The following is a 12755-nucleotide window of genomic DNA, read 5'->3' on the forward strand; positions in this document are numbered from 1 at the left end:
CTGAGAATCGAACTGTCAACCCTTTGGTTTGCTGGCTGGCACTCAATCCACTGAGCCAAACCACACAGGGCTAAGAAGCTTCTTTTTCCTGCACACAAACATGTCACATGATATTCTATCACTGCCCTGAACATATTGCTCTCAGCTATCCAGCACTCAGTAATGTGCGTCTTCGCCACTTAAGACAGCTAGAGTGAGTGTGACTTTATCATTGGAATAAGTGAATCTTTCTAATTTGCAGTAAAAGTGTACCATTCACACACTGTGGTATTTCAGTACATCAAGGTTTTGAATTCTGTTTCACAAGTGGTGGCAGCACATTTCACATCAGATAGAAACACACTCTGATTGCTAACAGCTGCTATGGGTGCATCTTACTGTCGGGGCAGGAGCTCAGAATAGCAGGTCCTTTTTAATGCGAATGGCTCCTACCATCTTAAATCATCATACACACACATATCGCACATTCCACATGCTCACACCTACCACACACTCCACATGCTCACACCCAGCTCTGTCCAGCTGCCAGTCCTACCACCACTTGCTGAGAACCTGCACAATTAAGCATCAAAGATGTGAAGAAATTACACAGAGCTCATTTAAACCCTTCATCGTGTTGCATTAGCTTCACTGTATATGAATTAAGGATGAAGGTGAAAATTTTTTCAAAAGGAGTTGAGTACCATCTTGAAGGTTAAGTGCCAAGGTTCAATTTGTAAGCTTTAGAGTCTGAGGTTGAATCCTTGCCCTGTCACTAACTAGTCACGTGAACTTGAGCGGCTCTCTTTCTTAATCTGTGCCTGATCTTCCTTGCCTCTAAAATGATGCCTACCTCATGATTATATGGTGCCCAAATAGTGCCATTGAATCAGTGCCTACACATAGTAAATGCTCAATAATGTTAGCTATCACTATCATCATCACCATCACTTATCTTTTAAGGATCGTGGTATTTGGCAAGGGTTGCAAGAATGCACAAATTCACTCTTGCATTACAAGAATGAAGAGGGACAGGTCACTCTGTTTCTTTTAGATAAAGACATGGAGTTCTGCAGCTTTATTTCTGATGCAGAGGCCTAATATGAGAAGTAACACTAAGCAGGTACAAAGCATGCCTGAAAGAAACCAGCGAATATAATGTCAGCTGCTCACTTTGTAGGAAAGCCCACAGCCAGGCTGGCATCTTGGAGAGGTGGAGGAAGAGAGAGAGATCCCTGTATGAGCTGTGCAGTGAATCCAGGAAATACCTGTGTAATGAGCAACATTTGCAAAAAACCTGTGAGACTGTGTGACCATCTTTCTCCAGGGCTCACCTTCCCTCACCTGTTCTTAGGTATAGTGCTGTGCTAGATAATCTTCCAGATCTGGTCCTGCTATACCGCACTGTGATTTAATGATAAGAGTGAGTTGACCTGTAATTTCCCCAATAGTAGAGACATCTTTTTATGGTAAAAGCTGTCAAGTATCATCTAGTTGGGGAAAAGTGGTGACAGAAAGTGAAAAAGAAGCTCACCTGGCAACCAATCTGTCTATTTTCACCACATTTTGGTTTAGAAAGGGAAACACACTGAAATGTTCTTGTCAAAGTCCGGAGTCAAAGTTCTGCAGAGTACCCACTGGAGCCAGAGCACTCTATTTCAATACACCTGCCTCCTCTTTTTTGTCTTATTAAAAACAAAAGTACCACTATCAATCAAAGAGAATTCTGTTTAATACCACACCCTGCCATTATAGAACAGACAAGGCAACATGATGCTAATATGGTATTGATGGAAAATAAAATACTTTTCCCCTTCAAATTAAACAGTTTCTATTGAATGTGCTAGGACAGAGTCTGGTGTTCTCTCTCTCTCTCTCTCTCTCTCTCTCTCTCTCTCTCTCTCTCTCTCTCTCAAGGCTACTAATTATGTATCATGGCAGGTTGCATCAGTAATCCAAAATTATTTCTCATTATTTTTTATTTCTCATTATTTTTATTTCTCAGAAGAAAGCATCCTCCATCAGCAAAGTATTTTAGGACCTCAAGCTACATCGTTCCTAGCTACAACTGTCTAAGGCATTAGATGTCAAGGACCAAGTCCAAGGCCATGTCAGTGACCCTTAGGGCACAGAGAAATAACTCCTGAGGCAGGGTACGGTGGTACCATAAAAGCAAACCAAGCGGACAAGCGCCATTCCTGTGACATATTGGGGAGCCAATGTCCAGAGGGGAGGCTGGAGTCAGGCCACTGCTCCAGGAGAATCAATGCAACTGCTCACCATGACCTGCCCTTATTTTGCCTTCATTGTTATTCAAAGGAACCCAAAGCAGCCACTGAAAGCAATTCCAAGAAATGGAGTTCAAAAAATAAAAATTGAAAAAAAAAGAGAAGAGTTAAGGCTTAGAAAAAAATCATTTGAATAAGTATGCAGACTTCCAAACTGAAATTCTGAACGAGACAAGATTTTTTTGCGGGGGTGCATAACTTCAGGATGTTTGTTGAAAAAATTCAGTCACACCTCAAACACACCCATCAATAATCAAAGGGATAGCTAACACCTGTGTGGAATTATTATTCATTAAAATATCTTTAGAATATGTCACAAGAATAAGCTTGACTGGTCCTCACCCATCTCCACCCTCTAAAATAAACAAATAGTCTTACTATTGAAGCCAAGTTCCTGCTTTTGGAATCAGCTTTTCGAGTTGTCAGTTAGACAAAATGAACTGACTGCCTTACCATAAAATTTACCATTGTCAATAGCAAGTCAGGTAACTCTTACCAGAGGAATATCAGTCCATTTCAAAACGATTCTGGAGAGTGAATTCTTCCACCTATGACGGAGCAATCCTTTCTCCTCTCCTGCTCTATCGAGGTGACCGGCACTCAAGAGGTTAATTTCATTTGCCAATTAGATATATAGTCCATTTTACAGCGAATCTATTACTTTCCTTTCTTGTCTCATTTCCTTTCTTTTTCAACTTTTGGACATTACTAATTAATTTCAAAGTACGTTTTCTTTGGGCATACTTTTACAAATACACTTTGAGAACCTATAACAAAGTTCAAGGTGCTTTGCCAAAACAATGTCATCAATAAGGCAGGGTGATCTCAGGAATAGTGACATAATTAGTAATGATGTTAAAAGGTCCGTGTGGTTTTTACATCATGTCACAGTGGGGACTTTCCTTAAAGGGGCTCTAAGGAAGAGATTAAAATGGAGAGAAGCAAACTTTGACAGTGGGGGTGAGGCTGCCTTCAGTCTCACCTACATCAGGGAGTCCGGGGGCTGAGGAGACCTCACTCCCAACCGAGAGCACAGGTGTTCACTCCTCTCCAAACCCGACAGAGGGTGCTGTGGCATTTCCATCCCTGCCGACTTTGCCAGACACCCCCCCCCCCCATTTTATTCACCTACAACCAAAAAAATGGGGAGAAAATTGAGAACCCCAAGGGCTAACTAACAAATGATGTATTTTACTCTTGTAGGAATTTAATTTGAATTGTTATTTGAATTAATGTTTGGCCTGTCTGTTGAGAGAATCATGCTAGACTGGGGGAACTGAGTTACAAAGACTTCAGCAATGGGTACTAATGGCCAGTGGGCCAAGGGGTCAGAGACCATGAGCGGCAGATCTGAGTTCTAAGTGGTTTCTCCAGGAAGGTTGCCCTCACTTCCGTCCAGGGTGTTCCTTTTCCCTATCTGCAGCAAGCCCAGACAAGCCCTGGCAGAAAGGCACAGGGATAAGAAAATAAGTAGCAGTTCCATACATTCTTTAGTAACATCAAAACCTTAAGAAAAAAATCAAACTTTAAGAAAGCCCATTTTTTATATCTCCAAACACACCACACTGTGAAATGGGATGAAAGATTGATAGTTCCACATGACTTCTCATGGGGAAAGCTGCAGTGTCACAACATTTCCATCGAATTCCCCCGTGTGCCCTTATCTGAACCCCCGTGGCTAAGTGAGGGCTGCCCAGCCCAGAAACAGGGCAGTCGGTGCTGACTGCAGTAAAAGCACCGACCTGCCCCACGACCAAACTCTGCTGCCTCTTAGTGATTTCTGAACCGGCGGCTAAAGTCAGAATCCTCCTGTGATTACCATCAGATTATGACAATGGAAGCCACCATTCCGTGGTCCTCTTGGGTAAGTTTCCCTTTGGTTCTCCCTCCAGGCAGCTTCCCACACTCACTGCCTGCTGTACAATTTTGTTAGTCAGGGCAGGAGTCATTCTGACCCAACCGGAAACGTGTATGATCAGGAGTGGGGTGACCTGGACACTGGACGCCTACTGTGTGGGAGGGGTGCTCATGTGTTGCAGCAGAGAATGGCCTTTGAATGTCCTTTGTTTATGTTGTTGCTGTCATCTACCACATTAATTTTCTGGAAGAAGAACATTAGTGGCCAATATTTTCTTCCAATAAAATCACTGGCACCAGTCTCTACACCAAAATGATGCTTGACCTTCAAAGTGGTGATGTTGTCATTGCCACAAACTACTTTGAACCACTTCTCTGGCAACCGCTCTCAGTGTCAATGAGATGAGAAGACAACTCTGTCAATTTATAGTCTCTCTCTCTCTCTTTTTTAAAGGAAAATGGTCTGGTCTGATTTCTTCTTTTACCATTAACTATTGGTTGTTTTAAAAAATCAAATTCACTATTCCAGAACAATAGCCACTATGGAGAATATTAAAACACAGCTGAAGGAGTTGAAAGCAGTTCCAGAAGAAGAACTGTGTATTGGGTCTTGGCAGTGACAGTGAGTGTTTTTGGCACAAATGTTCACTAGCCTCCCCAGTTGACTGCCTTGAAGGGGCAATGTTCCTGTGGAAGCATACCTCCCAGTACATTTGTTAAAATAAAATCAGCCTCATTACCTAATAACGTAAATGACTTTGGGAGGAAACTCGGAGACTTGTATTTTATTTCTCCTTACAATGCTGTTCAATTAGAGTGGACTTTGTGGAAATTCTGATTTCATTACCATCCCTGCTGCATTAAAGTATGCTTTCTGATGTCATGCTCTGAAATAAACTAAGTTGTTTGCTACAACTACCTACACACAAATTAGAAAATTATATGACAAGGAGTTTAATACAGCCTGCAGCTGGGACACAGGTTATTACTGAAAGTAGTTGTCGGCATGGTTTCTGGTTTTGCAGTAAAAGAAGATGACTTGAAAGGACTCAGTGGTTTTGATGCTCTCCTGGAATGAAAACATTCAGTGAGTGCACAGCATTGGGCTGTCATTAACGTCAGCCATGCGAAAACACTGTCTCCATGAACACTACCGTCACTTCCCCGGCGCGACCATGACTTTCCACTCTCTGGCATTTCGGGCACGGTGCTGGTGCTTTCCCAAAAGAGAACCTCTGGGTGATCCATTCTAGGTCCTCCAACACACACAATACTTTTCAGTTAATAGCTGGCCTGAACTTGCCAAAGTCATTCAATAACCTCTGTGAAAAAAATGTGTTCCTTTCTGCAAGTTAATGATGAAATCCTCAAACTTTGGAAGGCAAGAAGTATCAATACTACGTTTGAAGGTAATAGTTTGGTGGATTAAAGTGCAGACATATCAGAGTAGCTTTTTATTGTTCCCCTTGAATTTCTTGATATATACAGTTTAACGTGGTATTACTAATAAAGCATAAAAATGTCTGGTACTCTCGATATGTTTGATGATATATAGTGCCTTTTATGTACCACATCTGTTGCCTATGTTGTCGACAAGCCACAAAACACCATACTTCACCCCAAAGCGATGAAGACTGTGGAATGAAGCATGCGGTGTGCAGGAGAGTTGATGGCACACCATTAAACAACAGAGTTGCCCTCTACTTTCTCGCTCTGCAGTCAAGAGAAGAAAATAAAGCTATTTTCTTATGTAGGGAGTAAGCATTAGGAAGTGGTGGTATCCACTATCATATCACCAGGGTATTTTGTTGTTCTTGTTATTTTCCTCCTCCCACCATTCCAGGCCCATGAATTAATTTAAGAAACAAACAAGACATCTGGGAATAGGCTAAGTGTAAAACAGTATTTGCTGCACTCCTTTGGTTTCAAACACTCTAAAAGCAAGATACCAAATTTTGGATGAGAAAATATTTTGCAATTTCCCAAGATATCCCATATTTGCCATACTCGTACAGTGATAGTATGCCATTTTTAATATCACATTTTTATTGCAGTGATTTTCAAATGTCCACAGTGAATTCTCACACAGAGATTGCTTGAGTGCTGGGGAGGGTGGGACATCTGGTTATACTCTTATGTAATCTCTTTATTTCACTAATTTTCTATCTTTAAAATTATAAATTCAAATTGCAATGTCATTTTTCATCCTCGTCTATCTCATTTTTAATCTAAAAAACCAAAAAATAAAATTACATATCATTATTTGTACTGTGAAATACCCACTAATAGGACTCCAGAGTACACAATCTTGCTTTAGATAGTGTCTGTTGATTTCCCAGCCATCAATCAAATCACAAGGACAATGCAGCTCATTTTATAAAACAAAATATAAATGACTTTTAAAAACAAATGATCAAGTACAAACTGTTTATGACTGAGCTGCTTTTGACCTAGTAAAAAAATATAGGAGAGGAACACCTAAGACTGGAACTCTGGTTGGGAATTTTAATGTTTTAAGTTGTTCATACTTAACACCAAACACATTCATTTCAGAAAATAATGTTTAAAGCCATAAAATTTATGATCTAGGTATCAATAATTTCCCCCTTTAGCGTTCACCAAAAATATTTTAAAAAATCTTTTCTATAAAATCATGCTGGAAAATATCAATAGAATGTTATCAATTATCAATCTTTCTCCTTTGGACATTAAAGGGGTTAAGGCTATTGTCAGTATATAATAAGCTTTCACTGGAAAAAATTAACCTTTCTTAATTTTTTTTCTCAAGGACAGTCAAAAAAAAGTGGAAATAGAGCCCTGGCTTGCATAGCTCAGTGGATTGAGTGCGGGCTGTGAACCAAAGCATTGCAGGTTCAATTCCCAGCCAGGGCACATACCTGGGTTGTAGGCCATGACCCCCCAGCAACCGCACATTGATGTTTCTCTCTCTCTCTCTCTCTCTCCCTCCCTTCCCTCTCTAAAAATAAATAAATAAAATCTTAAAAAAATTGGAAATAGATATCTACATCCATATCTATCTACAGTGACTCGCAAAGGAGATGAAGGGGTCTAATAACGCTACCTTAATTCTGAAAGAAAAGTTCAAGCAAAGAATGGCTGAATTCACACCTCAAACTACACCAAATATAGGCTTACAAAAGTAAGTTTTCATTTATGTGAAATCATTACCACAATTACAGAAAACAAAAGGAGCATTTTGCAGAACCATTGCTAATTTGTTGCTCTTTCTGCTAATTTAGATTGTGCAGGGGATTCATCGTGTGGACCACTTGTTCTTCATCACATAAGGCAACACCTTTAGAAGCAGACAAGACAGCTATGCATAAGCAGTCTCTTGTCATCTGTTAGATTTCTGCAAGGAGATTTCACAGGATTCCATAAGTGAAGTCAATTAAGTAGTAACTATAGCTCTGCAGGGAATACAAAACACATTAATATACTCATGTAGAGGAGATCCGTGCATATTTATTTTCGGCATTTGGAAATGACTGGTGAGAGTGATTCAGTGCCCTCGCCTGTTGTCTTGATAATCTCATGCCTTTTGAGCAAAAGGAAATGTATAGTGCATAATGGCTTTACCACCCTGACCTCAATATGGAGTAAAATGACAGATAACAAGGAAGTAGAAGGTGGTCACTTACACAAGAAAATGATTTTGATGCTTTGGCTTATTCTGGTCTCTGCTTAGTTACCACATCCTTGTCAGCAGATGTGGCTGACAGTTAAAACCTGCTATGTCTAAGGTTTAAGATATTAAACATAATTTGAGTGTATGAAGAGTCATCTTTTCATTTCATAAATAATCTCAGTAAGAGTCCATTGCCCATACTAATTCTCCCCAGGAAGGGAAGTTGAAAGACCTCGAATAATTTCTCCTACTGCCTTGCAATGATGCCTTGCTGGTCTGACGCCTCGTCAGAAACTCCTTCTCTGAGTTAGACAATCATAGTTTTTGTTCTGTTTGGCATGCTCTTAAGAGCTAAATGGAACCTTTCAAGTACAGAATTTCAGATCTCTGGGATGACCTGGTCAAGGTCCCTTACTATTTAGCCAAGGCAACTGAGGCTTTGCGAGGTAAAGTGACTGTCCTGAGACTACCTAGCTGGGGTGAAATCCAGAGTGGCCACCACCACACCTGCTCACTCTCCTGCCATCTTTCCAACCAGGCTTATACTAACTCTCCCATTTCACAGATGTGAAAACAGAACCAGTGTCAACAGAACAGAAATCTCTCACTTGAGAGGAGTGGGCAGAGGTCAGTTTATTAGGTGGCTAGCTGAGGCCTTGGCAGCTGCAGGGGGGTGGGTGGGCTGACCTTGGGGACAGGAAATGGGATGGTTCACTGGTCACGGTAGTGTTGGAAAGAGGCAGTAAGCTGTGGCACCTCAGACATATCTAGAGATATAGAAGCTTTACTTGCTTCTTAAAGTCTCCCTTATTATTCGTCTTAGGGTCCACAGGAAATAAAAAACCAGCGACATTCTTAGTCCTCTCTTCCCAAGCTGTCTGCTATTTTAACACCTGGATTCATTTCTCATTCCCTGGAATGCTATGTAATGATTAGCCATCTCCACATGTTTAAAATGGAAAGTGTATAAAGCAGGGGCCTGTCTTTCCTTCTCATCTTATATTCTCAGAACCTAACTCAGTGCCTGACATACAGCATGTACTCCAAAGCAATGCATAAATTAGAGAATCCTATCGCCTGCTTCCAGCATGTACTAATCCTTACACCTCTAGAGGGAATGCAAGGGTTGTTAAAGCTATCCTAGATACCACTAAGCATTTTTTGTTCTTCTAGCATGGAAACTCCATGGCAAGAACCAAAATAACGTAAAGGATTCCCAATTTATCATAAAATGAAACAAATAAGAAAAATCAATGGGGGCAACCATGCTTTTCTGAACTACATTTACTAGAACCTGCAACCCAAAGATGCCAAAGAAATCCATAAGGTTGGGGGCAAAAAAAGACTGTGGGAGCTGGAATTGGGGGAAAAGGGACTTCTACAGAGAGAAAGGTGGAAACTACTCTTATGATGCCAAGGGCTGATCCATAAGTGGTCCGAACACGAACGCCCCGTGTGCCCTGTTAGACATCCAGGCGTAGCTTCAGAGATAGACAGATGGGAGCCTTAGTGCTAAGGTGGCCACTTATTAGCTCAGAGATCATGGGCAAGTTATTTAACCTCTCCAGTCCACTATTTTCTAATCTGTACCACGGAGACAAGAGCAACTATTTCACAGGGTTGTTATGAGGCTCAAATGCAAGAATACATCTAAGCAAGTAGATCAGCATTTGGCACACAATGGTAGCCACTGTTACTATTATTATATGCTATTGGTATTTTTATTTGATCTCAGATAATACTCAATAATCAAAGTTAATCTCCATCTGCTTTTCTGAACCAGGAATTACTGCTTTATCCTGGGATTATTATAAGATCAAGGTAGCAAGTGGGTTTCAGCTCATTTTCCAAGTCAGATGGGTTTCTAGGGGAGGCTCAGGATGCTGGTTGAGACGCACTGTGCTACAACTGATTGTGACGTCTGCCAAGGGTGTGGGGCCAGGCCCGCTGGTTCTAATATGGGCATTGGTAAGGTTCTTCTAGGGTCGCAGAGACTAACAGCTATGCTAATATTATATAACAAAGCATAAAGAAATGGAAAGAATGGGCTAAGTGTTAAGTGGTTTGGGTTCTAATTCTCGCTCTGGAGCTAACTGGCTAAATGATTTGATTCAGTCACTTCTCCATAAAGTTACTTCCTGTTGAAATCCTGTGATTTGCCAATATCAATTTGGAAAATGTCAGATATATATATATGGCAGGGCCTGGCCTACAGGAAGTCCTTGATGGTTATTTAAGATCATTTGAAAGAAAGGTAAAAGTCCAAGACTATCATACAGAAGTGTAACAGTTAAATATTTCCTGTCCTCATTCAAAAGTTTGACTCTTCCTACCAATGAAGAATATTTTTGAAAGAAGAAAAAAAAATTATGATATTTTTGGCGCTAAAAAATAATCAGCTAATGCTGAGGGATGCTCCAAGAAAGACAAGGCTGTTGAGAATATGGCAGCCCTTTAATAACCAAGGCACCATTTAAAAATAGCTGGCATTAATTACAGAGCTAATGACCCATTGAAAGGCTTATTTAAATACCAAAGCCAGCACTGAACAATCATGGAAAATATGGCTTAAAAGGGTTTTAGAGAGCAGAAACCAGGAATAGCCGTTGAAACAAAAACCACATTATCCTAGAACACTAGCTACTTTGGTGAGGAACATTCAGGATGTGAGAATCTCAGGGGAGTTCTCATACTGGGTAAGAGAAGCCACTAGGATCAACAAAAAGACAAGAAGATGACACACGCAGTCACAGTCACCTGCCTGGAAAAGAAGGGCCTCTATTCAGCATTCACCCCACAGGAGAGCCCTTCACAAACAGCTCCCCCCACCACCCAGGCTTCCTTTCCCCCCTCCCACCCTGTTTTTCCGACACACCTACCCGATTCTAATGTGCCATAGGCTGAAATGAGAATTTCCACAGAGAGGAAAATATGTGTTTCAATAAGTCTCTGTGGCTATTTTCGAGCGGCATTATCTCCATGAGTTTCCTGTGTCTCGGTCCTCTGTGCCTCACAGCCACACCATCATAAGCCAAAGAGGAGGTGATAACCTGCTTTGGAGTGTCCTACTTGCCAGGCAAAAGTGATACCACTGCAGTTCTTAGCTCCTCTCTGTACCAAAATGGCCCTTCTGAACATCAGTATCCTGGGAGTACACCGGGTGGCCGGAGCTGGAACCGTTTCATTACTTCATTCATGCCCATTTATTAAACGCATTACTCTCACCCTTATTTGCTCTGCAGCCCAGACGGGCCTTGTAGTTGCCTTGCTAAGTTAAAAATGTAATGGAATCAAAAGGTTCCAAAGCCTTTGAGCTCTCAATGTGGGGGTGTGGGGGTGGGAGCGAGGCACTCTTGACGTATATTGGTTTCAAGGAGCAAATATAAATTTGAGTATAAATTGCTGCTCACAATAATGCGTTTAAACCAGCAATTATTTATACTGTACTACTCGAGAAACCCTATAATTATTCTGAAAGCGCTTGCCAATGTCTACCCTGTTTCATAATTGCCAACACAGCCTTGTTCAAAAGAATTAGTGGCTATGTTAAAATTCTGTTTGGTGTTACGTTACTGTTTGAAACGAGAAGTGATTGCACCATGTTGCGATAGTCAAGCCGAATGAGGCCAATAAAGGGGAAAAAATTGTCCTGTATTCACAGGTGGGAAGGAACAGGAGGTGGTGTTTGGGAGGACACTCAAACTGCTTGAGTTTTTTTCTACTTCTTTTCTAAGAAATACTGTCATCTTTTGAGCACCATGACTTTCAGGAAACTTTGAACAAATGTTTCAAGTGGTAGTTATTTGAAAGAAGATAACCCACTTCTCCTCCCTCTTCCCCACTCCCACCTGCCCAGAAAATATCTTTCCCTTCCGGCCTTGACTCCTGATATTCGTAAGTGACTCTGTGATTGTGGAGCCACAGCTTACGCATCTTGAAACATCCATCTGGCGAGGTCACTTGACTTTGTTGACCTATTTTTTTTTTGCCACTTCTTCCTGTTACCCAAATCTCCCCCTCTTGAAACTGTGGTCCTTCTATTTTCTAATGAAGAACAAACAGCAGAGGGAGTTCGAGTTATCTGTAATGAAAGCTTTCAAAGTCTCTGGCACTCACTTCAAATGCGTGGTTAGGAAAAAATGGGATGCATCCTGGGTGTCTGTCTCTCATCTTGATTTCAAGTTCTGTTTCCTCATTGACCCACTCAGTTGTGGATGAGGGGCTCTGTGTTCCCTAGCCACCCCCAAATGAGATCTACTCTCAACACTGAAGGTGCTGTGGATAGTTTCATAAACAGAAACAGGGAGGAGGAAAATCTGGCCTAAGCAACAATGTCTGAATTTAAATCATATATTGCCGCCCATGCCCTCTCTCTTTTATGAACACATCATGAAAAAGTAGAGAAGGCAGTTGTTTGAAAATAAGTTTTGTATTGCTTATCTAAATATTTTAGGCAGATCCTTTTCCTACTCTGAGTGTCCAGGCTATCTTCTCAGTTCTGTTTGCTCGGCGATTTTCAGGTGAAAATCTCGCCACTGACCGCTCCCCACACTTCTCACACGTGGTGGGTGAACATGCCTGAGGGTCATAAGCCAAAGTGAGGATCCCATGAATCCATTGGCCACAGATGAGGTCTTCTAAGCCTGGAAATTCATAACTGCCCCCTCTCTTCATGATTTTAGGGTACACTGGAGACCTCATCTTTGAGTCACACATCACTTCCTCCTCAAAGTCTTCTAAAATGAAGAAACCTTGCAAATTACAATAGATGTTTCCCCTCACTGTTCATGTATTCTGTTTGAACTTTGTCTTCCTTCTGTGAATATGTTGCCTTACCCCTTTTTCCCTCCAGGAACATCTGTGTGCCCAACCCCAATTCAATGACACATGACAAGGAACAGATTTATCGAAGCACACATTTCTGCATCTCCCCCAAGTGCTTGAACCTCCCCAAATGCTTGAACAGCAATACATGCCCAATA

The 12755-nt window shown here is 41.3% G+C and overlaps 1 protein-coding gene across 3 annotated transcripts in view; it reads right to left on the reverse strand.

Annotated features, from left to right (window-relative positions):
- Positions 1-12755, reverse strand: part of RORA (RAR related orphan receptor A) — a 701886-nt gene that overhangs the window by 49138 nt on the left and 639993 nt on the right. The window contains exon 1 of one of the 3 annotated variants that reach the window (XM_028508334.2): positions 5114-5612. The exons of the other annotated variants lie outside the window; for them this stretch is intronic. Within the exon in view, the coding sequence (XP_028364135.1) occupies positions 5114-5372 (259 nt within the window). The 5' untranslated portion in view covers positions 5373-5612. Of the gene's footprint in view, positions 1-5113; positions 5613-12755 lie in introns of those variants that run through there. 3 annotated transcript variants of the gene reach the window in all.

This window comes from Phyllostomus discolor, chromosome 1 (genome assembly GCF_004126475.2).
Source record: "Phyllostomus discolor isolate MPI-MPIP mPhyDis1 chromosome 1, mPhyDis1.pri.v3, whole genome shotgun sequence".
In the NCBI taxonomy this organism is placed as follows: Eukaryota; Metazoa; Chordata; class Mammalia; order Chiroptera; family Phyllostomidae; genus Phyllostomus; species Phyllostomus discolor.